The sequence below is a fragment of the Monodon monoceros genome, unplaced genomic scaffold (genome assembly GCF_005190385.1).
Source record: "Monodon monoceros isolate NGI ecotype Baffin Bay Population unplaced genomic scaffold, NGI_Narwhal_1 Super_Scaffold_2, whole genome shotgun sequence".
Taxonomy (NCBI): domain Eukaryota; kingdom Metazoa; phylum Chordata; class Mammalia; order Artiodactyla; family Monodontidae; genus Monodon; species Monodon monoceros.
In genome coordinates, this window is record NW_021703776.1 from 15190990 (window position 1) to 15216135 (window position 25146).

General features: G+C 41.2%; 1 protein-coding gene across 1 annotated transcript in view; it reads left to right on the top strand.

The window, feature by feature from the left end:
- The window catches only part of LAMB4 (laminin subunit beta 4), a 109520-nt gene that overhangs the window by 69784 nt on the left and 14590 nt on the right, over positions 1-25146 (top strand). The window contains 12 exon segments of the mRNA XM_029234020.1: positions 1-130; positions 914-1208; positions 5672-5792; positions 10848-11223; positions 15010-15170; positions 18031-18067; positions 18069-18234; positions 19214-19274; positions 19277-19371; positions 22373-22512; positions 23001-23004; positions 24814-25022. Of these exon segments, the coding sequence (XP_029089853.1) occupies positions 1-130; positions 914-1208; positions 5672-5792; positions 10848-11223; positions 15010-15170; positions 18031-18067; positions 18069-18234; positions 19214-19274; positions 19277-19371; positions 22373-22512; positions 23001-23004; positions 24814-25022 (1795 nt within the window).

Consider the following 25146-nt stretch of genomic DNA (forward strand, 5'->3'; position numbering starts at 1 on the left):
AGCACGTTGATGTAACTGATCCAGAGTCCTGCAGCCCAGTCACGGGGGAGGACCTTAAATGTCTGCACAACACTCAAGGCCCCAGCTGCCAGCTCTGCAGGCCAGGTTACTTTGACCCTCGATCAGACCTGTAGGAGGAAGTCTGCAAAGCTCCCTGGGGGGCGGGGGCAGCACGTGGCAGCTCGTAACTGTGGTGGCAACTCCCGTACTTATTTCAGTTAGGTCAGTAGTGCCAGTGCCCCCGGGGTGGTGGGCTGATGTCCTGAACTCGGCAGCAGAAACAGGTGCAGTGCACGTGAACTGCAGAGTACTCACTGGTGTTATCAGTTTGCCTTTTGTGACTGTTTTCTTCAACACGTGCCTTAGTGGGTTCGGAGCCTTGTTTCTCAGAGTGTGGACTACGATGCACTGTACCAGAGCCGCCTGGGGATGGCGGAGTGTGGTATCAATATGCAGATTCCTGGGCTGTGCCTCAGACCCACAGAATTGAACCTCTGGGAGCCGGGCCCAGGAATCTGCCTTGTAACCGGCTCATCAAGTGACTTTAATGTATAAATAGGAGAATCACTGATGTAGAAGAGGACAAGGGTTTAATACCATGATAAAGAGGAGGAATATACTCCTCATTTTTAGGAGATATTTTAATTATTTCAGTTCACCCAAGTCAGTTTGTTTCTGGATTGTTGACATAAGTGGAACTTTGGTGAGTGGCGTGAGGAAAAAGTGAGACTTTCATTTATCCTAATTGTGAGCTCTTGGAATGTAGTAGTAGGTAGAACCATAGGAAATTGCATTTTGGGGAGATCAAAACCAGTTGAGTGGGTTCAACCTACTTAGATTCCTTGATAAATTCTGTTCTATTGTAGGATGTTTATTCCTTGAGCCTTTTAAAGAAACGATGCCTCCACTCTAGAAAGTTGTTTGCAGGGGTTGTTGATGCCAGCGTTATCACGGATTTACCCCCCAACGACGGCTCTGTGCTCCCAGGGTGTTCCTGTCATCCTTCCGGCGTGAGTCCCTCTGAGTGTCCCCCTGGTGGAGGAGCTTGCCTCTGTGACGCTGACACCGGCACACGCCCTTGTATGCCCAACGTCACAGGCCAGGCCTGTGACCATCGTGCTGATGGATGCTGGAATGTCATCGCCGGCAGACGATGTCAGCCATGGGATCGTGAGCCCTGGACCTCACTCAGTAGACACTGTGACCAGGCAAGGGACTTTCAGTTTCCTGTGGTGTCAAAGTGAGACGTGATGGGGAGACATGCTTTCTAAATACGTAAAGAATGTTTTCTTTACATACTGCTGTTAGTCAGTGTTTTTAGATAGGATTGGACTTACATGGGGATAGAGTCTGCATTTATCAAGGAATGAAACCCAGAGCACCCTCTCTTTCACTGTTTCACATGTATAAGCATAGGCAGGCCCCTAGAAATCCATCATTAATCGGAATTGATTATGAATCAGAATGAAAGTTAACGGGTTCCTTCAGGATCCATAATTCCATTTAAAAAAATCAAGCTGTTATTCCCTGCAGCTCACCAATTGCTTTACATATGGTTAAATAAGATGTCTTCTTATCTAATTTATCTTATAGTTACCAGACCAGCAGCAATTGTTTCTAAAGAATGCAGCCTAGGAGCAAATCTTTATTGTTTAATATAGAGTTAACACTACTTAACTGCACATGTGATTTTCAGTCAAAACAATGAGCATGAAATTTTTTTAAAAGAATATTAACATTATTTATGGAGAAAACAATGTCATTATTAGGCTTTTTTGGTTTGATAAATGTATTCTTTGAAACACTTTTACATTAGTAGAGAGGCAGGAAGAAGGATAAAACAATGACAAGAAATTTTAGAGTCCAATCCACAATACAGGGATTAGGGTTTAATTGGAATCAAAATGCTCATTTCAGAAGCTGGAATCTTCCTGACTAATAAGTATGGCTCACCTCCAACTTCAGCTCCACTGTTCAACTTATTCAAAGGCCAAATTTTGTACAAGTCAACTTTTGAAGGTAGTTCTTATATGTTGAATGTGTTTTCCCTTCTCTTTTTCTTTCTCTCTCCAACCCTCCCTGCTCCAACCCATACCCACACAAATGCACACAATGGCCTTTTTTCCCTTCATAAATGTTTATATTAGAATAGGCTTAGGTTTACAGAAAAGTTGTGAACATAGAGAAGACGTACCCCACACCCAGTTTCCTCTGTTATTCATGTTTACATTAGTGTGGAACATTTGTCCTTAATGAACCAGTGTTGATACATTATCAGTAACTAGTGTCCATAATTTATTCAGATGTCCTTAGTTTTTTTTAACCTAATATCTTTTTTCTGTTCCAAGACCTCATCCAGTACGCCACATTACATTTAGTCATCATGATTCCTCAAGTGCCTCTTGGTTGTGACAGTTTCTTAGACTTTCCTTATTTTTGATGACCTTAACAGTTTTGAGGAGTATTTTGTAAAATGTCCCTCAATTCAAATTTATCTGATGTTTTCCTCATGATGAGACTTGGATTTTGGGTTTTGAGAAGAAGACCATAGAGGTAAAGCGCTATTCTCATCACATCAAGGGTACATGCCATTTACACGACTGATCACTGTTGACCTGAATCTTGATCAACTGGCTGAAGCAGTGTGTGTCATTTCTCTACTGTAAAGCAACCCTTCTCCTTTTCATACTGTACTCCTTGGGGGGAAGTCACTAAACACTGTCCACATTTAAGGAATGGACAGTTATGCTCTGTCTCTTTGAGGGCAGAGTATCTCCATAAATTATTTGGAATTCTTCTGCGCTGGAGTTTTGTCTGTTGTCCCCCATTTCTTCATTTTTTTCAATCATTTTTTTTAATGAACTTATTTATTTTTGGCTGCTTTGGGTCTTCATTGCTGCACGTGGGCTTTCTCTAGTTGCCGTGAGTGGTGGCTACTCTTCTTTGTGGTGCGTGGGCTTCTCTTTGCAGTGGCTTCTCTTGCTGTGGAGCTCGGGCTGTAGGCGTGTGGGCTTTGGTAGTTGTGGCGCAGGGGCTTGGTAGTTGTGGCGCAGGGGCTCAGTAGTTGTGGTTCGCGGGCTCTAGAGCGCAGGCTCAGTAGTTGTGGCACATGGGCTTAGTTGCTCCACGGCATGTGGGATCTTCCTGGACCAGGGATCGAACCCATGTCCCCTGCATTGGCAGGCGGATTCTTAACCACTGCACCACCAGGGAAGTCCCTCAATCATTTTTTAATCACCACTGTGCCACCAGGGAAGTCCCTCAATCATTTTTTAATATCAGTGGACTCAGGATATTTGTACTATGTTTTGAGTTATAATCCAGCACTCCTTAATTTTGTTATTCAAGTTTTTCCAACTTTGGTCATGGGGAGCTCTTTCAGTTGGCTTCTGTGTGCATTTGACATATTATTTTTTGTTTGTTTGTTTTTAAGTACTTCCTTTCTGCACTGCAAGATGCTCTAAGCTCATCTTGTGTATTTCCTGCCCCATCCTAGAATCAGCCATTTCTTTAAGGAGGGCTGGTTCCTTTTATTGGAGAATGGTATTAGAAACCAAGATCTGGGCACTAGAGGACCGTGCCTCATTTATATGCTTCTCTTCACTCCTCACACCTGCAGCCACCAACCATGGAACAAATTGGTAGATCTCTACACACTGCATGGCTTCCTCATTCATGAGGAACTCCTAATGCTCATGACATCACTGTCTGGCATACTTCTTAGACCTTTGGGGAAGCATATTTGTAGCAGGACTTGACAGAGACAACAGTTCAGTCATGGAGGCTAAGGGAAATCTACAGAACTGAAAAGCAGATGGTGTTGGTTTAACCAAAGACCCCCCTTATGACAAGGGTATTTGGGGTCATCTGGTCCATAGGGGATTCCTTGGGAAAGTTTGCTCTTTACAATCAGGAAACACTTTCATTGGAGTATAGAAGAGACATGTGGACATTTAGATTTCCAGCTGTTTAAACAACTACTGATAAATGTCTCTATGTCAGCCAGTAGGTGGTCCCTAGTGCATTCTCACAGAGAGATCCAAATGTGCTGTGCAATATTTTCATCAGCAGTTTAGATGGAGCTGGGGAAACATGCTTATCAAATTTGCAGATATTATAAAGTTATAAGTTAATGTGATCAAGACAAAACAAGAGACAAGATATTTTAACAGCCTGTCTTGTTGGCTGGCAACAAGAAGATGACGTGTCCATGGGTTAAAAATAAACTTTTGCAATTGGGTTTTTTTAAATCCATTGCATAAATACAGGGTGGGAGTAATAAGTTGGCGCTAGCTTGTGAGAAAAACATCTGAGGGATTTTGGTTGCATGCTTCAAGTGAGCCAGTAGTGTGGCTGGGCTACCAAAGAGGGGATTGTGTGTGCCGTGCCCAGCTCCAGGGCGGCCGTTGTCCTATTGTCTTCTATGTGGCCAGATGGCTTCCAGGAACATTGTTCTCATTTCTGAGTATCATATTTTAAACGTTGTATTGACAGACTAGTATGTGTCCAAAGGAAGACAACAAGGATAATGGATAGAATCATGTATTTTGTGATGAAGTCTTAGGGGTGCTTGGCTTAAAGAAATGAAGCATATACAAGTTGAGGATGGCCACCTCTAGTTGGGAGATGGACTGTAAGTGGGAAGAGGGAGGCTGCCTGTTTTGTGCAATTTCCTTATACTGGACTCAGAACAATGGGAACAAGTTACAGGAGCAGATTCTGCATCAGTGTAAGACAGCATTGCCCAACAAAGACAATATCGCAACAAGCTCCCATAACTCCTTGTATTTGAGTAGAAGCCAGTGGTTCCTCCAAAAATGGGTAGAAGCTTAGTAGGCCCAGTCACTTTATGAATCCAGCTACTTCTGGAGTTGTTGTTGGGTAAGCAGCTTCGGTCAGGTATAACCTAGGACCACAACAATAGTGATTTGATTTTATATTTTTCTCCTGTTAGTTTTCCAGTCTCCTTGGTGTTCAGAAAAGCTTTTCAAGAATCCAGTTGGGGGAATTCCCTGGTAATCCAGTGGTTAGGACTCCTCACTTCCACACTGCAGGGGGCATGGGTTCGTTCCCTCCCTGGTCGGGGAACTAAGATCCCACAAGCAGCGCAGCCAAAAAAAAAAAAAAAAGTGCAGTTGGGAGGATGCAGGAAAGTTCAGCCCTCTCCCCAAAACACAGTTAAATAACTGTCATTGAATGATTAAGCTTCATTTACAAAAAATGTTTTGTGGAGAAAAACATTAGCCCAATTCGGAGAAACTCCACTTTACATTCCATGATGGAAACAATTATTTGCCAAATTAATTGATGGAGGTTAAGTCCAGGTCTTGGGTCTGCCTCTGTTAGGGGAGAACTCCCAGAACCTGGGAGTGAATGTGGCCTATTTCCCATTACGTGTTTCGTTTTCATTTGCGTCTGTGGCTGTTTCCTGATTTGGGGCCACCTGTCCCTGAACAGCTGGAAGCAGGCGGTATATTCAAGAGCCCTCAGCCAAAAAACATTAACTTCTGATCCTTGGTGCTGTCGGGGGTGGTTGCTGGCTGCGGGAATCCTCCTGCCTCTGCCTTTGCACAGCTGTATGTTCTAAATCACTGGAGGGAAAACTGTTTTGTATTAAAATGCATTATTTTTTTAGATCATAGAGCTTGTCAGTTTCTCACCCATGACTGAGCTTACAGGCCAGTGTCCGTGTAGATTAGGCTATGATGGGAAACGCTGCAGTGAGTGTGAGGAAAATTATTATGGGGATCTCCTGGGGCGATGCATTCATGAGTATTGGTAATTCTGAAAACGTGAGTACAGTCAGCCTGGTCCTACCACGGGCTTGCTATGAACCAACTGAGTTTTAAATTCCTTTATTTGGTCGAAAAATCACAAACTTTAAAATAAATTTTCCACAAAATATTAATAAAATGAAAACTGTGTAACCAATTAGTTTTTTTTCTTTTCCATTATGATCTGTTACAGGATATTGAATATAGTTCCCTGTTGCTATACAGTAGGACTTTGTTGTTTATCCATCCTATATATAATGGTTTGCATCTGCTAATCCCAAACTCCCAATCCGTCCTTCCCCACCCCTTGGCAACCACAAGTCTGTTCTCTATGTCTGTGAGTCTGTTTTGTAGATAAGTTCATTTGTGTCATATTTTAGATTCCATATGTAAGTGATATCAGATGGTATTTGTCTTTTTGACTTACTTCGCGTAGTATGATAACCTCTAGGTCCGCCCATGTTGCTGCAGATGGCATTATTTCATTCTCTTTTATGGCTGGTAGTGTTCCATTGTATATATACACTACATCTTGTTTATCCATTCATCTGTCGATGGACATTTAGGCTGTTTCAGTATCTTGGCTATTGTGAATAGTGCTGCTGTGAACATAAGGGTGTGTGTTTCTTTGTTTTTAAAGATTTTTTTGATGTGGACCATTTTTAAAATCTTTATTGAATTTTTTACAATATTGCTTCTGCTTTATGTTTTGGATTTTTGGCCCCGAGGCACGTGGGATCTTAGCTCCCTGACCAGGGATCAAACCCGCACCCCCTGCATTGGAAGGCAAAGTCTTAACCACTGGACTGCCAGGGAAGTCCCCTCTTTTTTGAATTACAGTTTTGTCTGGATATATGCCCAGGAGTGGGATTGCTGGATCATATGGCAACTCTACTTTCAGTTTTTTGAGGAACCTCCATACTGCTTTCCACAGTGGCTGCACCAACTTACATTCCCACCAACAGTGTAGGAGGGTTCCCTTTTTTCCACACCCTCTCCAGCATTTGTTATTTGTAGACTTTTTAATGATGGCCATTCTGACCAGTGTGAGGTGGTACCTCATTGTAGTTTCGGTTTGTGTTTCTCTAATAATTAGCGATGTTGAGCATCTTTTCATGTGCCTGTTGGCCATCTGTATGTCTTCTTTGGAGAAATGTCCATTTAGGTCTTCTGCCCATTTTCTTTTTTTTCCTTCACAAGAATTTATTTGATGAAAATGCTCCAAGAAATGCATAAAAATCTATGCATTTTCTTTATTTTTTCCCAATCCTAATATATATATATATTTTTTAACATCTTTATTGGAGTATAATTGGTTTACAATGGTGTGTTAGTTTCTGCTTTATAACAAAGTGAATCAGTTATACATATACATATGTTCCCATATCTCCTCCCTCTTGCGTCTCCCTCCCTCCCACCCTCCCTATCCCACCCCTCTAGGTGGTCACAAAGCACCGAGCTGATCTCCCTGTGCTATGCGGCTGCTTCCCCCTAGCTATCTGTTTTACATTTGGTATTGTATATATATATGCCTGTTTTTTTATTGGATTGTTTGGTTTCTTGTTATTGAGTTGTATGAGATGTTTGTATATTTTGGAAATGAAGCCCTTGTCTGTCAAATCATTTGCAGATATTTTCTCCCAGTCTGTGGGTTATCTTTTCATTTTGTTTATGGTTTCCTTTGCTGTGCAAAAGCTTGTAAGTTTGATTAGGTCCCATTCATTTATTTTTGCTTTTATTTCTATTGCCTTGGGAGACTGACCTAAGAAAACGTTGGTATGATTTATGTCAGAGAATGTTTTGCCTATGTTCTTTTCTAGGAGTTCTGTGGTGTCGTGTCTTATATTTGAAAGTCCACAAACTTTAATCCTAGTTTTGAAAAGAAATGTTTTAGCCCTATAAATTTTTTTCTCTTATATTAAAACTTTACGCTATATTGAATGTTAGCCTATATTGAAATTCCTCAAAGTCATTAAAATGGAACAGATTTCTGAGATCGTAACTTGTAGCCGATTTTCTGCTATTTGGAAACATGCTGACAAAAATAACTACTTTCGATTAAGGTACATGCTGGGAGATGGATCATAGGAAGTCAGCAGAGTGGATGTTTTTTCAATGTGGCTCTCATAACTTGGGGTCCCTCACAGATTCACTTATTTATTTAAAAATATTCACAGAGTGTCTACTGGGTACTCTAGGTAGTGAACAAATAAGGCAAGGCCCCCAACCTATGGAGTTTGTGTTCTAGTGTCTTTCATTCCATGCCTCAGCAATAGTTACAGGATTTAGAGGAGGGCTGTTCGATACTTTCTGCAGAAATGGAAACATTCTACATCTGCACTGTCCAGTTCGGGGGCCACCAGCCATATGTAGCCACTGAGCACTTGCACTGTGGCTCGTGCATGTGAGCCAAACAATTGTTTATTTCATTTAATCCATTTACGTTTAAATAGCACATGTGGTTAGTAGCTACCATATCGGACAGTGCAGATTTAGAATCTGGGTTGGTTCTAGGAGGAGGGATCTTTGAATCTCTGTTTGAAATCGGTTTCCAAAAGAAATCAGTCCGAAGAAATGTCAGATGTAATGGATTTATGATTGTGGTCACCTCAATGTAGCCACATACGGTAACTCTTTCCTCCTCTCCATTCCTTTATAAATGTGCTTTTGTGGCTTAAAAAAAAAAATGCCTTTGGATTTTTGCCCCATTCAAATACTCAATTTTCCAAATGGAATTGCTACTTTAAAAACCAGGGAGAGGGCTTCCCTGGTGGTGCAGTGGTTGAGAGTCCGCCTGCCGTTGCAGGGGACACGGGTTCGTGCCCTGGTCTGGGAGGATCCCACATGCCGCGGAGCGGCTGGGCCCGTGAGCCATGGCCGCTGAGCCTGCGCGTCCGAAGCCTGGGCTCCGCGACGGGAGAGGCCACAGCAGTGAGAGGCCCGCGTACCACAAAAAAAACAAAAAAAAAAACCAGGGAGAAATGTTGGCTCTTAGAAAAACTGTCTTAGAGAGAGCCTCTATTCCTGTGCCCCTCTTAATATTTTAATAATCTTACTTTATAAAAATGTTTTCATCTTTCACAGAGGAAACTTTGCAAACAGTCCACTCAGGCCACAGATCCCACGAGTGCTCCTGGGGACGAGCAGGTAATAAGGGGGAGCCTTGGCCTCCAGCTGGTGAAGCACACAGAGCTCCCGCAGGGGTTTCTGCAGAGGCCTTTGGACCAAAGGGAATGTGCCAGACAGGTGGCGTCTATTGGAGGAGCCCAGTGTGTTCAGCAGCTTTTATTTCTAGTCGGCATTAGCTTCACGCAAGCTGGCCGAAGGCGTTTTCAAATCCCTTGCTCCTTGCAGTCAAGCCAATGGCATCGGTTCGTGATCCCCTGACCTTTTGGAAATTGCTGTAACTTCAGTAGCTCTTCCCATCCTTCATCCTCAGGCTTAATCAAAAACCTATTCATTGGAAGTGCATGTAGTATCAGAATTTTTTTTTTTTTAGTTAAGACAAAGTGAATTTAATGTTCTCTGTTTTTTAAAAGACTTTTTTAAAGAGCAATTTTAGGTTCACAGCAAAAGTGAGAGGAACATACAGATATTTCCCATATACCCCCAGACCCCACCATGGCCTCCCCCATTATCAACATCCCCAGAAGAGTGGTACACTTGTTACAATCATGAACCTATATTGATACGTCATAATCACCGAAGTTCATATTACATTAGGGTTGACACTTGGTGTTGTCCATTCTATGGGTTTAGACAAATGAATAATGACATGTATCCATAATTATAGTATCATGCAGAGTATTTCCACTACCCTAAAAATCCTCTGTGCTTTGCCTTTTCGTCCTTATCCACCACCCAACCCCTGGCAACAACTGATATTTTTATTGTCTCCATAGTTTTGCCTTTTCAGAATGTGAAAAGGAATCATGCAACATGTAGCCTTTTCGGATTGGCTTCTTTCATTTAGTAGTAAAAGCATTTAAGGTTCCTCCATGTCTTTTTATGGCTCAACACTCATTTCTTTTTAGTGCTGAATAATATCCAGTTGCCTGGATATACCATGGTTTCTTTATCCATTCGCCTACTGATAGACATCTTGGTTACTTCTAAGTTGGCAATTATGAATAAAGTCGCTAAAAACACCCGTGTGCAGGTTTTTATGTGGGCATGTTTTGAACTTCTTTGGGTAAATACCAAAGAGCGATCCGCCCACCCACCCCTTTTTTGATAACAGAACAGTTTTCCTTATGTAATGGAAGACAGCACACCCAGGCTGGGTTTCACCAAGAAAAAGTGTGATCATGGGCCTTCTTAGAGAATCTGTGACACGCCCGAACCACCCTGGGGTGGGGGGTGGGGGGCAGTAGCAGCCGTCACAAGTGTGTCCTCCATTAGATCCATATTCTTCACTCACATAGGTAAAGAAACCAGATGGGAGCAACTCACACTTGCAGTAAAAGTGTCACCTAATAATGTCCATATAAAAAACGAGAGCTGGGAATTCCCTGGCCGTCCAGTGGTTAGGACTCCACGCTTCCACTGCAGGGGGGACGGGTTTGATCCCTGGTCGGGGAACTAATCCCGCAAGCCACAGTGGAGTGTCCAAAAACAAAAAACAAAAAAAACCGAGAGCTGATGGGTCAGTGGAATGAAACAAGGTATGCTCTGTTTTAATGGCCATTGCACAGATCTCTGAAATTATCCTGCTTTTATTTATTTATGTATGTATTTATTTGCGGTAGGCGGGCCTCTCACTGTTGTGGCCTCTCCCATTGCGGAGCACAGGCTCCGGACGCGCAGGCCCATCGGCCATGGCTCACGGGCCCAGCCGCTCCGCGGCATGTGGGATCTTCCCGGACCGGGGCACAAACCCGTGTCCCCCGCATCGGCAGGTGGACTCTCAACCACTGCGCCACCAGGGAAGCCCTATCCTGCTTTTTAACATTCACCTTAGAAATGAGAGTTGGGAAGATTCTCAGGGGAGAGGGGAGGACTTTATTCTTGAGCTGGTCATGAGCCAAAGGCCAGGTGACTGACATTCTCCGCTCCTTCTCCCATCCTTTTCAGCATGTGACTGCAACGGGAAAGATTCCCAGAAGCACATCTGTGACCAGGACGTGGGCACGTGTCACTGCCGAGAGGGTGTTAGCGGCCCACGATGTGATCGCTGCGCCCAGGGTCACAGCCAGAAATTCCCTGCTTGTCTTCGGTGTCACTTGTGCTTTGATCCATGGGACCACACCATTTCTTCCCTCTCCAAAGCGGTGCAAGGGTTAATTAGGCTGGCTGCTAACATGGAAGATAAAAGAGAGACCCTGCCTGTCTGTGAGGCCGACTTCAAAGGCCTCAGAGAGAACATGTCTGAAATAGAAAGGATTTGGAGACATCCTGTTTTCTCATCTGGGGAATTCTTAAAAGTCAAGGATTATCATGACTCTGTTCGGTAAGGTTAGTGTGCAAGTAATAGATCGCCAAGTTCCTGATTTACCTTAAGTCCTGTGAACTTTAGCAGCCTTCAACTTAGAAATGAACCTTTGTTGATGTTAGGGAAGTAATCATCGTTCCATTAATAACCAGGCTGGGAATCATCGTTGTCTCTTTGTTACCTAGTTAGAATGACATGATTTTGCGAGATGTCATTGATTATAACAAAAAGGCAATCATGAGGTTAATTGAGAAACCCAAACTCAGCAGAGCTGAAAGACAAAATTGGAAGTGGGGAAGTTTCTAATACAAAAATTTTGTTTTGACCATGCTCTCAGGGAAATTTGCTAAATGTTCCCAAATTCTTCAGTTGTTTATAAGCCCGCACATTACTGTGAAGTCATTTAATGAGTACAGTAATTCTTTCAAAATGCAATATCATTTTTATTATATATTATTGAGTCCTTCTTTTCATTCATCAAATATTTCTAGAGATTATGGTGATTGCTCTGGACCAGGAGTCAGGAAACCGTAGCCCGCAGGCAGTATCTGACCCATCACATTTTTTTGTAAATAAAGTATTATTGGAACACAGCCACACCCGTTATTTACATCCTCTGTGGCTGCTTTCTCTCTACAATGACAGAGTTGAGTGATTGCGACAGGGCCACTGTGGTGCCCCCAAGGCCTAAAATATTTACTCTCTGGCCCTTTAGAGAAAAAGTTTGCTGACCTACTCTGGGCAAAACGAGGATGAGCTGGGTATAGTTTCCACCCCTCTAAGAGTACACAGTCTACTAAGAAACCAAAAAGATTATAGTTCTATAGAAAAATATCCCTCCTTCCCCAGAAAAGCTCCTGGATTAGAGAATAGTTGAAGCTGCAGAGTTTTATGTTACATAAAACACAAGCATAGGGACTTTCCTGGTGGTGCAGTCATTAAGAATCTGCCTGTCAGGGCTTCCCTGGTGGCGCAGTGGTTAAGAATCCACCTGCCAATGCAGGGGACACGTGTTCAAGCCCTGGTCCGGGAAGATCCCACATGCCGTGGAGCAACTAAGCCCGTGTGCCACAGCTACTGAGCCTGCGCTCTAGAGCCCACGAGCCACAACTACTGAAGCCCGTTCACTGCAACTACTGAACCCACATGCTGTAACTACTGAAGCCTGCGCAGCTAGAGCCTGCGCTCTGCAACAAGAAAAGCCACTGCAATGAGAAGCCCGCGTACCACAACAGAGGGTAGACCCGGCTCGCCGCAACTAGAGAAAGCCTGAGCACAGCAACGAAGACCCAGTACAGCCAAAAACAAACAAACATACAAAAACCCACAAGCATAAATATAAGGCCATTCGTTATCACCAGACAAAAAATCCTGAAGTATATGGCAACTGCTTAAAAGTTACACAAGGAGGATGATACAACTCACCTGGATAGTTCAGAGGAAGGGCCACCTGCATCATAACCGAAGCTATAGGGCCCAGAGATATCACATAGCCAAGTCAAGTTGGCAGGTGAGGACAGGCACTTCTATGCCCTGGTAAAGACTGTGGCCCCAGGTTTCCAGATCTCCTCATTTTTTAAACAATGTCAGACATCCAGATTTTTATGGAAACGTCCCCACTTTAAAATAGAGGCAGTTAATCCAGTAGTGCTTTCAAAAAGCACTGTAGAGGCCAAAGAAACTTGTCTGAGAATGAGTTGTGGCTCATGGACCACTGGTTTGTGGTTATAAGACATGGCGGATGAAGTGGAACTGAGAAAGCAGAAGGAGCCAATCCACAGTAGATGCTGTAGATAGAGGTAATTGCAAGAGCCCCGAGCAGAACCAGAGAGAAGAAAGCAAGAGGAGCCGGAGTCCCGGGGCCAGGCCTGAAGCCATGAGGAAAGCCTGCCCCGTCTTGGTCCACCTGCTAAACTCCTATTTCTCTACAACAAGCACCCAGACACCGCCCCCTCACTGAAGCCTTCCCTGACCTCCTGAGAGAGGATGTGTTTCCTTCTGCATCTTCCCACGTCTTTTTGGCTCAGCCATTGCCTCACTGAGGGACTCCTCTGGGCAAAGCTGCCTTCTCTGTACCTTTCTTCAGGCCTGGTTTAGTTAAGTAATAAATGTTTGTTGGGTAAATTACAAATCAAAGGGGAAGGGGAGGACAGAGAAGCCAAGATATCATAAGCATAGATTGAGAAGTCAAACTACTGTGGTTCAAATCCACCTGCTGCTGTGTGGCCTCAGAAGTTACTTAACTTCTCCAAGCTTCAGTTTGTTCATCAAAAGCAGGGTTAAAGTCTCTATTTCATGGGATTCTTGTGAGAATCACTCAAGACAAGCCACTTTGCATGGTGTCTGGCACATAGTAAGTGCTTTAAGAGTACCAGCTATAATAATAGTATGTACTGTTATTGTTATTAGCCAGAAGAATTACAGTGCTGACAGTTGGAGCTTGAAGGAAAAGTCTGTAGATTAGAAGGGAGAGTGAGAGCAGAAAATGCTAGGAAGCATTGGTTAATACTTTGCAGTCATACCAAGATAAATTAGTCCCATAAATTTGTATTGTAGCTTCCCTGAACTGTACTCTTCAAGATTTGTACCTCAGTTCCCCTTCATGAGGGATATTCTAATTATTCACCTGAACCAACTGTGTTTGCTGAACCCAGCCAACTGAAGTGGGACAAAGGTGACACCATCAAAGGTGATGTAGAAAGAACACACCCGAATGTACACTCGCCAGCAAGGAAAGCTGTCACTTGTGGAAATTCAAAGTTTAAGACACTGTACAGAAGTAACAGTAAAAGGAACCTTGCTGGAAGCAGATTTATTCTAAATGAGGTACTGATTTTTATCCTTGTCTGTGTGAGGGATTCTGTTAAAAGCCTAATATAGGTTGGCTCCCTTAGACTGATTTAAATGAACCACGTCTGAATACGTGTTTTTGAAAACCAAAGTAAAGGGAGACAGTATAAACAGCTGAAATTGAAAGATTCAAAAACCTTTATGCTACGAAACCATTTTAAATGAGTGCTGAAATACTCCAGGAAGCGGAATTAACAAGAAAGAGATAAGCCATAAACAATCGTAAACTGTCAAATGAAAATTTGGGGGGGGGGATCCATCCTAAGTATGAGGATACCTAATAATGAGGGCAATCTTTTCATTATTATTATTTTATTTATTTATTTATTTTTATTTATTTTTTGGCTGTGTTGGGTCTTTGTTGCTGCGTGTGGGCTTTCTCTAGTTGTGGCGAGCGGTGGCTACTCTTTGGTGCGGTGCGTGGGCTTCTCATTGTGGTGGCTTCTCTTGTTGCAGAGTACGGGCTCTAGGCGTGAGGGCTTCAGCAGTTGTGGCACGTGGGCTCAATAGTTGTGGCGCATGGACTCAGTAGTCGTGGCGCACAGGCTTAGTTGCTCTGTGGCATGTGGGATCTTCCCAGACCAAGGATCGAACCAGTGTCCCCTGCGTTGGCAGGCGGATTCTTTTTTTTTTTGCGGTACACGGGCCTCTCACTGCTGTGGCCTCTCCCCTTGCGGAGCACAGGCTCCAGACGCGCAGGCTCAACGGCCATGGCTCACAGGCCCAGCCGCTCCGCGGCACGTGGGATCCTCCTGGACCGGGGCACGAACCCATGTCCCCTGCATCGTCAGGTGGACTCTCAACCACTGTGCCACCAGGGAAGCCCGGCAGGCGGATTCTTAACCATTGTGCCACCAAGGGAAGTCCAAGGGCAATTTCTTTACTTGTGTTTTTTTCACAATCTGTCGAATGTAATATAAGCTTAGCTACATTTACTCTCATTTTCTCCTATAGGAAAGAAATCATTCAACTAAGTGACCAGAGGAAAACAGTGTATGAATTTCAAGATCTGAAAGAAAGAAGAGGAAGAACGAGGAATAAAGTGAACCTCTTACTTGAAGATCTTCAAGAAGAAATTGATTTGCACTCCCGTGCCCGTAATGCAAGCATCATGGGTAAGAGAGAAAATGCACCTCAGATGTCTCTTTCTGGACAGGAGTTGATAAAATCCATAGTGCATTCCATTAGTGAATCTCCCTGTGCTTATTGCCACAGCACCTGAGCACTTTAGAACGTGAAAACACACCCATTAAAGGTATTATTTGTGCATGAGTATTTCAACTTTTTAAAACATTGCAGAGACGGATAGCATTTGCACAAAATAATGCTAACAATCTGCGATACTAAACAAACACTGAAACCCAAAGTATTGTGATGCCAGACCATGCTAGGGTCTCGTTTAATCAGCAGCTTGGAAATTCTATTATGGCCATAAGGAAATGAGAGAGCCATGTTTCTGTGCCTTCCTGAGTATAAGCCACTCCATTTCCAGCAACCACAAATGCAAAGGAATATGAGGCAAAAGGGACCTAAACAATTTCTCTTAAGAACTTTGTAGGAATTTGGAGACGTGTAACATACTAGAAGCCTGTAATTCATATTGCATAATTCTTAAAAATGAACGGGAATTATGCCAAAATCAACTTGGAGGAGAAATGGAACTCTAAAGCAGAACTTGCATTAGCTCATCTGCTGATCTCCCATGAGATCCTTGTTATGTTTGGAAATGGACAGACAGCTTGTTAGTACCAGGAGAGGCAGCTCCGAACTTATTCACACCAAACCCATCTAGTTGAGCGGTATAAGGGAAAATATACGTGAAACCTATCTCAAGGCACAAACATTGTCTGCTTTTCCTCATCCTATGTCTATGGTCCTGTTTGTCATCTGATCTTGAGCTAAAAGAGAAAAAACAGATGGCAATTATGACCCTAGAGGAAGGCCTAAATTTGATGAAATCACTGTTGATGACGCTCAATAATGCTACATAAAGAGGAAGGAATTTGTTCCGATTCCTAATCTGGAAGAAGGTGCCCACTGAAGGAACTGAAAATCCGTCAGCAGTCACCCAGGCCAGGTAGAAGAAAGCAAAACTGCCCCATGCTGATTCTCTCAAACTTGCAGTCCAACAGCAATTACTGGGCTTTTTGTCGATGCCTGACACTGTGCTGAACAGCAGAGACGGGCAGTAAGTCTCACCCTTAAGTCATCCCAGTCTTGTGGGGGGAAGACAGACGTATAAACAATGCCCAAACAATGAAAAGACTCTATCAGAACATTTTCAAGCTACTTCGGGAGCAGAGTAGAGAGAATGGAGTTCTTCCTGGGTCTATTAGAAAAGGCCTCTCAGAATAAAGATAAATTTGCCAGATAAATCAAGGCAGAAAATCATTCCAAGCAATAGAAACATGGCTTTTTGTTCGTTTGTGTGTGTGTGAGATGGGGGGGGGCGGTTCATAATAAATGAAAATCACAATATAGTGAGTCCGTTAGTGTAAAAACCAGGAATGTTGAAAAGATAAAGTGTGGTTGTCATGCCTGGATTATGACTACATAAGAGTAAAGATCAGAACCCTGGGCCTTTGGTTCCTAGAACAGTTTAAAGCCCTAAGATACTCTCATTTACATTAAAACATCCCACATTACTATCAGGGATTTGTGTTTTCATTACAATATGGAAAATACAGAGAAGTGTTTAAGAACACAGGTTCTAGAGTCCAACTACCTGGCTTCAAATCCTGGCTTCACATCATACTATCAGTGAGACCTTGCTATCATCAGAGCCTCCTTTTCTCACTGGTAAAACCGGTGGTGGTCGTGCTAACCAGCTTGACAGTGTTTTGTGGAGATCAAGGATGAGAACTGATGAGAAGGCCAGGTGTATAGAAAGCACTCAGCACGTTAGCTGTTGTCGTCAGCCTCAACATCAGAGGTCAGCAAACTACAGTCTGCCCGCAGATCCTACCCACAGCCTGTTTTTGTAAATGAAGTTTCATTAGGGGACCACCACCTCGCCTATTTATTTATGTGGTGTCTGTGGCTACTGTCACTCTACAGTGGCAGTGCTGAGTAGTTGTGACAGCAATGTGATGGCAGGTAAGCCTAAAACATGTATTCTCTGGCCTTTTGTAGAATGACTTTGTCAACTCCTGCTCTATACAGTGAGGTGAACTTAGTTGTTTCATCATATTAGATTCATATGGGTGGTCAGAGTTAATACCTTACATTTGGGGAACACTTCACAGAGGGTCTTTATATCATCTCACTTAATCTCCACAAATGATCATCACCAGTTCACAGATAAGGAAACACAATCTAAGAGACTTAACAGATTTGCTCGAGGCCATACCCAGACAGTAAAGGGAGAAGCCAGCAATCAAACGCATGTCTGCAAACTTAAGCCTCAGTGCTCTGTAGCTATTGCATGTATATCTATGATGCGACATCTGCAAGTTTGAGAAAATCAGCATAGGGGCGCTTTTGCTTTCTTCTGCCTGTCTTGGGTGACTGCTGACAGATTTTCAGTTCTTTCAGTGGGCACCTTCTTCCAGATTAGGAATGAGAACAAATTCCTTACTCTTTATTTATTTTATTTATTTATTTTTTTTGCGGTACGTGGGCCTCTCACTGCTGTGGCCCGTTGCGGAGCACAGGCTCTGGACGCACAGGCTCAGCGGCCATGGCTCACGGGCCCAGCCGCTCCATGGCATGTGGGATCTTCCCGGACCGGGACACGAACCCGTGTCCCCTGCATCGGCAGGTGGACTCTCAACCACTGCGCCACCGGGGAAGCCCAATTCCTTACTCTTTACTTCCCTGTTAAGTGCAAATTCAAGGGAGAGGATGTTGAATTTTTGTATTGATCATTGAGACCAAGACAGTCTAGTCAAATTGGGGAATGATTATCTCGATAACCCATGTATAATATCATTTGTTTTCACAAAATTTATCTTACCTCAATTTGTGTTGATGTAGATTCCTCAAAGAGCATCAAGAAGTATTACCAGAGCTCTATCTGCTGAAAAGAAAACTAATGAAACTACTTCCATCATAGATAACTCTGAAAAAAACAGGAATGACTTACTTACCATCTTAGATACACTAACCTCAAAAGAAAACTTGTCATTGGAGAAATTAAAGCAGATCCAGATACCAGATATTCAAACATTGCATGAAAAGGTAAATATTCATGACAGTATAGTCAAAGTGTTTGTGGTTTCTACTTGATATACAGACCTCTTCGATTGTATTTCCCTGTCTTACATTTTATTTTTTTATTTATATTTTATAAGTGTAGAAAGTATCTATAAATAATATATATTTAATCTGAAAATAATATAAATATTTATATTTTATTTTTTATTTCTTAAGTCAAAGTTTGAGAAAAATCAAAGAGTAAAGATTGTGGCTTGATTTTATTATCTTATGCTATTTACTTTTTCTCAACTGGTACAGATTATGGACATTTACTTCTCCTGCCTCATAAGTAAAAGGTACTTTTTATTTTTTAAAAAAAATGAAATTAACATGGAAATGCTAGACATGTGACTATTTCCCCCAAAACTATAAGTGTAAAAGCGACATTGATTGGCCCAAATGCTGATAACAAATAAGTTAGATATTTATTCACTTAACTAGGAAATACTTAATCAGTCATATCCATGTACTAAGTGTGAGCAACTATTGAAGAAACACATATGAATAGAGCAGTGTCTTGCCTTGGTGAGCCTGGAGGATGTCAGAAAAAGCTCTGCCAACAAACTGCTTTTTCTTTTTAATTTTTAAAAAATTTTGGGCTGCATTTGGTCTTCATTGTTGCATGCGGGCCTTCTCTAGTCGTGGCGAGCAGGGGCTACTCTTCGTTGCAGTGCATGGGCTTCTCATTGCGTGGCTTCTCTTGTTGCAGAGCTCGGGCTCTAGGTGCACGAGCTTCAGTAGTTGTGGCACGCGGGCTTCAGTAGTTGTGGCTCACGGGCTCTAGAGCACAGGCTCAGTAGTTGTGGCACACGGGCTTAGTTGCTCCGTGGCATGTGGGATCTTCCCGGACCAGGGATCGAACCTGTGTCCCCTGCACTGCTGACAGATGGATTCTTAACCACTGCACCACCAGGGAAGCCCCAACAAGTTGCTTTTTAACATAGATACTTTCTCCTGTCAGGTGTATGGAGGAGGGAACATGCCCTGTGTGCTCTTGTCCTGTGGTGGCCCGAGCTGTCCCGGCTCCTGACCCTCTCGAGGAACACCCTCCACAAAGCTCAGGAAGCAGAGTTCGTGATTCGCAATTTGAACAGCCAAGTTCAAGGGTTGAAAAATCAGGTAAACGATGTCTTCTCATGCTTTATTTGTAAAATTAATAGCAATTAGAAAAGCAAACTATTTGAAATTTTTTATATTTCCATTTAACTTCTAAGTAATAAGGGTAGATTCTAGATGTTAGGTGTTCTTGTGCCTGACAATATAGAATAAAAATATAGATGTGGATATGAATGGTGATTTAGAAGTAGCTGTGAATATTGATATATTTTCTCATATATTTTCTCATATATATGTATAGTGTGTATGCGTGTATATGGTGAGAAAGAAGAGAAAAACCTCAAAGTATATGTTTGTAGGACATATACAGACTTGTGTGGATAGGTTTCCTTTATAGCAAACACTGCACAGAAATGTGTAAACTCCTAGCCTTGAAGGTTTCAAACTATAGAGCTGTCAAAGTAAAGAATATTTTTCATAAATTCAAGGGCATGTTTGAAATTCTACTAAATAGACAAATTTTGATGTTAGAATTTAATTTAATATTAGAAAATATTTTAAGGGGAATATACTCTTAATGCCTTGAACTCTTTCCTATGTTGATAGACACGATAAAGTGGTTTTAATATTCAAGTACCTGATAATGGAATCTCTAATAATTTTAAATGGTTTCATTTACTTTTCTGGTCATATTAATAAATGAGGATAATTTTTAATTACCTATCTTTCTTTAGGGTTTTTTGGTGAATACATTATATTTATCTGGAAAGGATGAATACAATTTTAGGTGTTTTGTGAATACATTGTGTTCAGCTTAAAAAACAATATGATGAAGTGCTCCCTAGTTTGCTTTTTTTTGGGGGGGCAGTATACATAGAGCCTTTGATGAAGAAAAAAGAGCTGAATTTTTACCAATATAAGGTAAATATTATATCAGTTAGCATTGTTGTTTTCAAGCAACAGAAACCAACCCCTCACCAAAAAGGAAGACATCTGGGTCTCAGAAGTGAGAGGAGAATAGAGAGCCAGCCTTGGGAATGGGGTGAGAACCACAGCGATGAGACACACTCCTGCACATGCGCACACGCAGAGCACCAGTTTGCTCCGTGAGCCTCGCCTCCATGCATCCGAACCCCGGCTGGTCCTACGTGCTTGCTCCACAGGCTCCGGATCCAAGTTCCAGAGCAAGTCTCTGATTAAGTTAGAGAACATCCCCACACATCCTAAATGTTGAAAAATTTTTTTTACATAGTCATAATTCTATATTGCCACCTAGTTTTTCACTTGTATGTTATTCTTCATTGCTTTAACAAATATTCATTGAGTACCTGCTGCGTGCTGGGCATTTATCTAGATGCTGGGAATACAGCAGTGAACAAACGCAAATCCTGGTCCTGCATCCCTGTGGTTAAAACAATCCTTAATGGTTTAATGTAATTTTAAACTACTATATTGCCCCTTCTCAAAAACCAGAAATCTCACACCATTTAAATAAGCCCCGTGTTAAGCTATTACTTTTAAAAGATAACCCCTGAAGTGTATAATAGCAGAATCTGGCTTAATCAGCACATAAATGGAGAACTGGAAAAGGATGGGGGTTGTCATGTTGATAAAATGATGTGCTATTTTCCTCTTGATTAGAAGGGGGAAACATGCCAGAAGAGATTATGAGAGAATTCTCAGGAGTCATGACAGAGGATGGATTGCAGAGAGATGTTTTAAGAGTGAAGTAATTTAGCAATCTTTCTTTCTGAATATGGCATCAACTAATGTACACTGAGATTTCATGTGTATAATTTGGTGCTTCCTGTCCAGAGTATTTATTTCTGGAATTCTCATCTTACTTCTATGCATTCTTACTCACTGCTTCTCCCTTTTATTTTTTTATTGAAATATAATTGACATAGAACGTTGTATTAGTTTTAGGTATACAACATAATGATTTGATATATGTATGTATTGCAAAATGATTAGCACAATAAATTTAGTTAACATTCATCACCACACATAGTTACATTTTGTTTCTTGTGATGAGAAGTTTTAAGATCTTTCTTAGCAACTGTTATCCATTTTAAAGTTTAAAAAGTTCTAGAGAATTAAGGAACAACTCCAAAAACTTAAATTACATATTTTTAATCATGTAAATATTTCTTTTTGTTTCATCATTTGCCAATGACTACCATTAAATCCTTTTCCACAAAATCTGTGTGGCTTAAATTAGGCTGCCTATTTTTGTGGGGAAATAAAGTGAGATTTTCTTTTTTCCTTAACTATGTTTGATCCTAATTAGCCTTGCTTCTGTCACAGTTGATTCACTGAATACAGCTCAACTTGCGGATGATATTGTCCTATTTCTCTTTGTTTTTTCTCTTTCTCTCATTTGTTGGAATCCCAAGAAAAAGTCCGTGACCTTTCTCAAAGCACACAGTTAAGAATTTGCACTTCTAGGTTGTAAACATTTTAGTTCTATCATTCCTCCACCAAGTGTACACAGTATCTGGAATTTTATCTTTGTAGCCTGCTCTGAGTTCAAACTCGTTTATTAAAAGGAAGAATGCTTTCTTTTTACTCTCAAAGAAAGTACATTATCTGAATCAGAAGAATGTTTAAAAGAGTATTTTAACTTATATTAAACTTATTATTTAAACTTAATATTTTAACTTGTATTAAAGAATATGTTCTCAACTTACTAAACATAATGATCACTGTAAGTTCTGTGACATTCGCTGATATGATAGAATGCTGACATGTCATTAAAACAGAATTTGTGTTTTCGATTTGTATCACGAAAAGTCATTAGTCCTACACCAATAATTGTTTTCAAATAACAATTTTGATCACTAATAATGTTTTAAGAGATAAGTTCACATTATTAAGAAAACATGGTAATGAAAACAGATAATATCAACTTTTAAAAGAGTCCTTTAACATGAATCTATTGTTTAATCATGTAGACTTCTGTTATATTTTTAGTGACCTCTATTTGGTCCAGCTAAGTAAGGAAACGTCACAGAATGTGCCTAATTGTTATGTTTGCCTCATTGTTGTTTTTTTCTTATTCCAGATCAAAAATATAAGTAAACTGGCAGAAGTCTCCAAAAACAATGCCTTACAGCTAAGTGAGAAACTGAGGAATATGAAAAACCAAAGTGTATCTGAAGAAGAAAAAATGAGTCTTTTAATCAAGAAACTGAAAATGTTCTTGTTAGGTAATTTTTTTTTTAATATTAGGACTGGGGCTTCCCTGGTGGCGCAGTGGTTGAGAGTCCGCCTGCCGATGCAGGGGACACGGGTGGGTTCATGCCCTGGTCCGGGAGGATGCCACATGCCGTGGAGCGGCTGGACCCGTGAGCCATGGCCACTGAGCCTGCGCGTCCAGAGCCTGTGCTCTGCAACGGGAGAGGCCACAGCAGTGAGAGGCCCGCGTACCACAAAAAAAAATTAAAAAAAAAAATATTAGGACTAGTTTCTGTCCCTCCCACACTCTTCCTCTTCTTCTCTCTCCCCGTCCTCCTCCTTTTTCTTCCTTTTTTAATTTATACTCAAACATCACAACCAACTCCAAATTACGTTAACTGAAAATGACATGGCTAAATCAGAAACATGATATACTCCTTGATTTTAAATTTCTTCATGGAAACAATTCCAAAATATTAACTCTGTATCAAAAAAAATATGGCTCTCTGTGTAAGATTAGTTTAGTAATAAATCCTAGAATTTAGTTAGAATTCCAAAGAAGTGAACTTGGTCTTTAAAGTTATTTTTTTTAAAACAAGGAAAATCTAACATGAAGACCCTGTCAGATTCCACAACTTTCTCTGCTGATGGAGTGTGTGAGATCAAGGTACGCCAGCTGTTGGTTAGTATATCAAATACTGAAGTGAGGTGGCGTCTAAAATATTGGTTATTTTAGATAACTATTATTGACTGTTTTCCAAGACTCATGTTGGCTTTCTGTGACCAAAGGGTGAACTATTGGATTCATTATTATTATTAATTATAATTTTGAAATTAGTGTCCTTCATTGTGCCTTATTTTCGGAGAGGTTTGTTTTAAACTCCAGAGAACTATTAGTTAAAGATAAAAATCAAATAGTACAGCTGGAAATTGATGGGAAATCTCGCTCTCGGTAAATAATGTCGTTTGGGTACAACACTACGTGGAATTGATCTGAGGAGGCTTTCTTTCCTATAGCCATCTTCCAAATTCAATAATTTAATATTCTCCACATGAATTAATAGACAGTTGGGATGTCGGTTACAATCTTTGCAATCACTTTATTAAACCTGTTTATTTGTAAGAGACCCCTGTGGCCAAGTATTCTTTCCATCTCACTGTTTCTAGAAATTGTATTAGCAGCTTTAGTCCTGATTTTCAAAATTAGAAAAAAATAGTAAAAATGATCAGTAAAAATGACCAAAATAAGCAGTAAAAATGATTGGGTGTGGGATCAGTCAACTGGACATTTTGTTTGTTCAAAAGCAAGTTTTCAGTGAGCGAGCTAGACGGACTGATATTAACTAGACACAAATCCAGGAACTGTGTGAGGAACACGGTAGCTCTTTCTGCAGATACAAGTCAATTCAGACGCCAAAACTAAAACGAAATCAGAGCTGCCACAGCGTCCTCAGTTCCAGCAACGGTCACAGAGCCTACTCCTATACTAGTTCTCATTGCTACTAAATAAGTTTCTAATGAAAATGTCACTTTAATTAGCCTAAGGAATTAGAGGAAAAAAACTCAGATTATTACAATAAAAATTAGACTAGACATCAAGAAAAATCCTATTCCATAAGAAGAACTTTCTTGGTCAGGGTCCAAGACTCTTGGTCACCAGGAAGCAGTGCCCTTCACCCACCCAGTTCTTTTATTTTTCTTGTCTATAAAGCCCAAATAAAATGATCATTACATTTATGGTGGCCACACTATTCAGCTCTTCTTTTACCATCTTAATATTTTCCTTACGGTCTGAATTCCTTATTAACAGAATTATGCATCACTTCTCCTGAAAGTGAATTTATAATCACTTGAATATGAATTTTTAACCTCACAATAAATGCCAAGAAATGTTTCATGACTGAATACGGGGTTAAATTCAATTCACTTTTTATTAGAACTTTTTTTTAACAAAAGTTACTATTTCTAGAAAGAGCCAACTCCGTGATTCTGTTTAAAATATGGTGTTAACTTATTCATGAAAAATTCTCATCACATTTTTTTCAGAAACATTATAGGAAGTAAAATATTCCTTTTGGGACTTCCCTGGCGGTCCAGTGGTTAGGACTCTGTGCTTTCACTGCCAGGGCCTGGGTTCAATCCCTGGTCGGGGAACTAAGAGAGAAGGGAACATTGAGGACGAAGAAGCAGCTGTGAGACATATACAATAATCCCTGTATTCTAGGGACACATCATCAAATGCAAATTAACTTAGAATTCATTGTGGTGATATTTACAAGGTAGAATGATAAGGAGACACAATTACCCAAAACCCATCTTCTTATTTAGGAGGATAACGCGCCTCCAGAGGACATAGGGAGGGTTGCAAATCGTGTACTTGACATCCACCTACCAGTAACATCGCAAAATCTGACCCATGAATTTGACAAAATACGGAAACTTTTGCAACTCTGTGAGGACTACAGGACAGAGGAGAACAGGCTACATACAGCAGCAGATGGAGCCCGAAAGGTTTTGGTGAAGGCAAAAGCAGCTTAGTACAGTATTAATATTCTCCTCCTTCTCTTAACAGGCCATCTGCCAAAAGGCCATCTGAAAAATATTTGCCTAAGGAGCTATAACGTTCAAATGAAATTACCCTCTGATAGTTCGTTGCCCAAA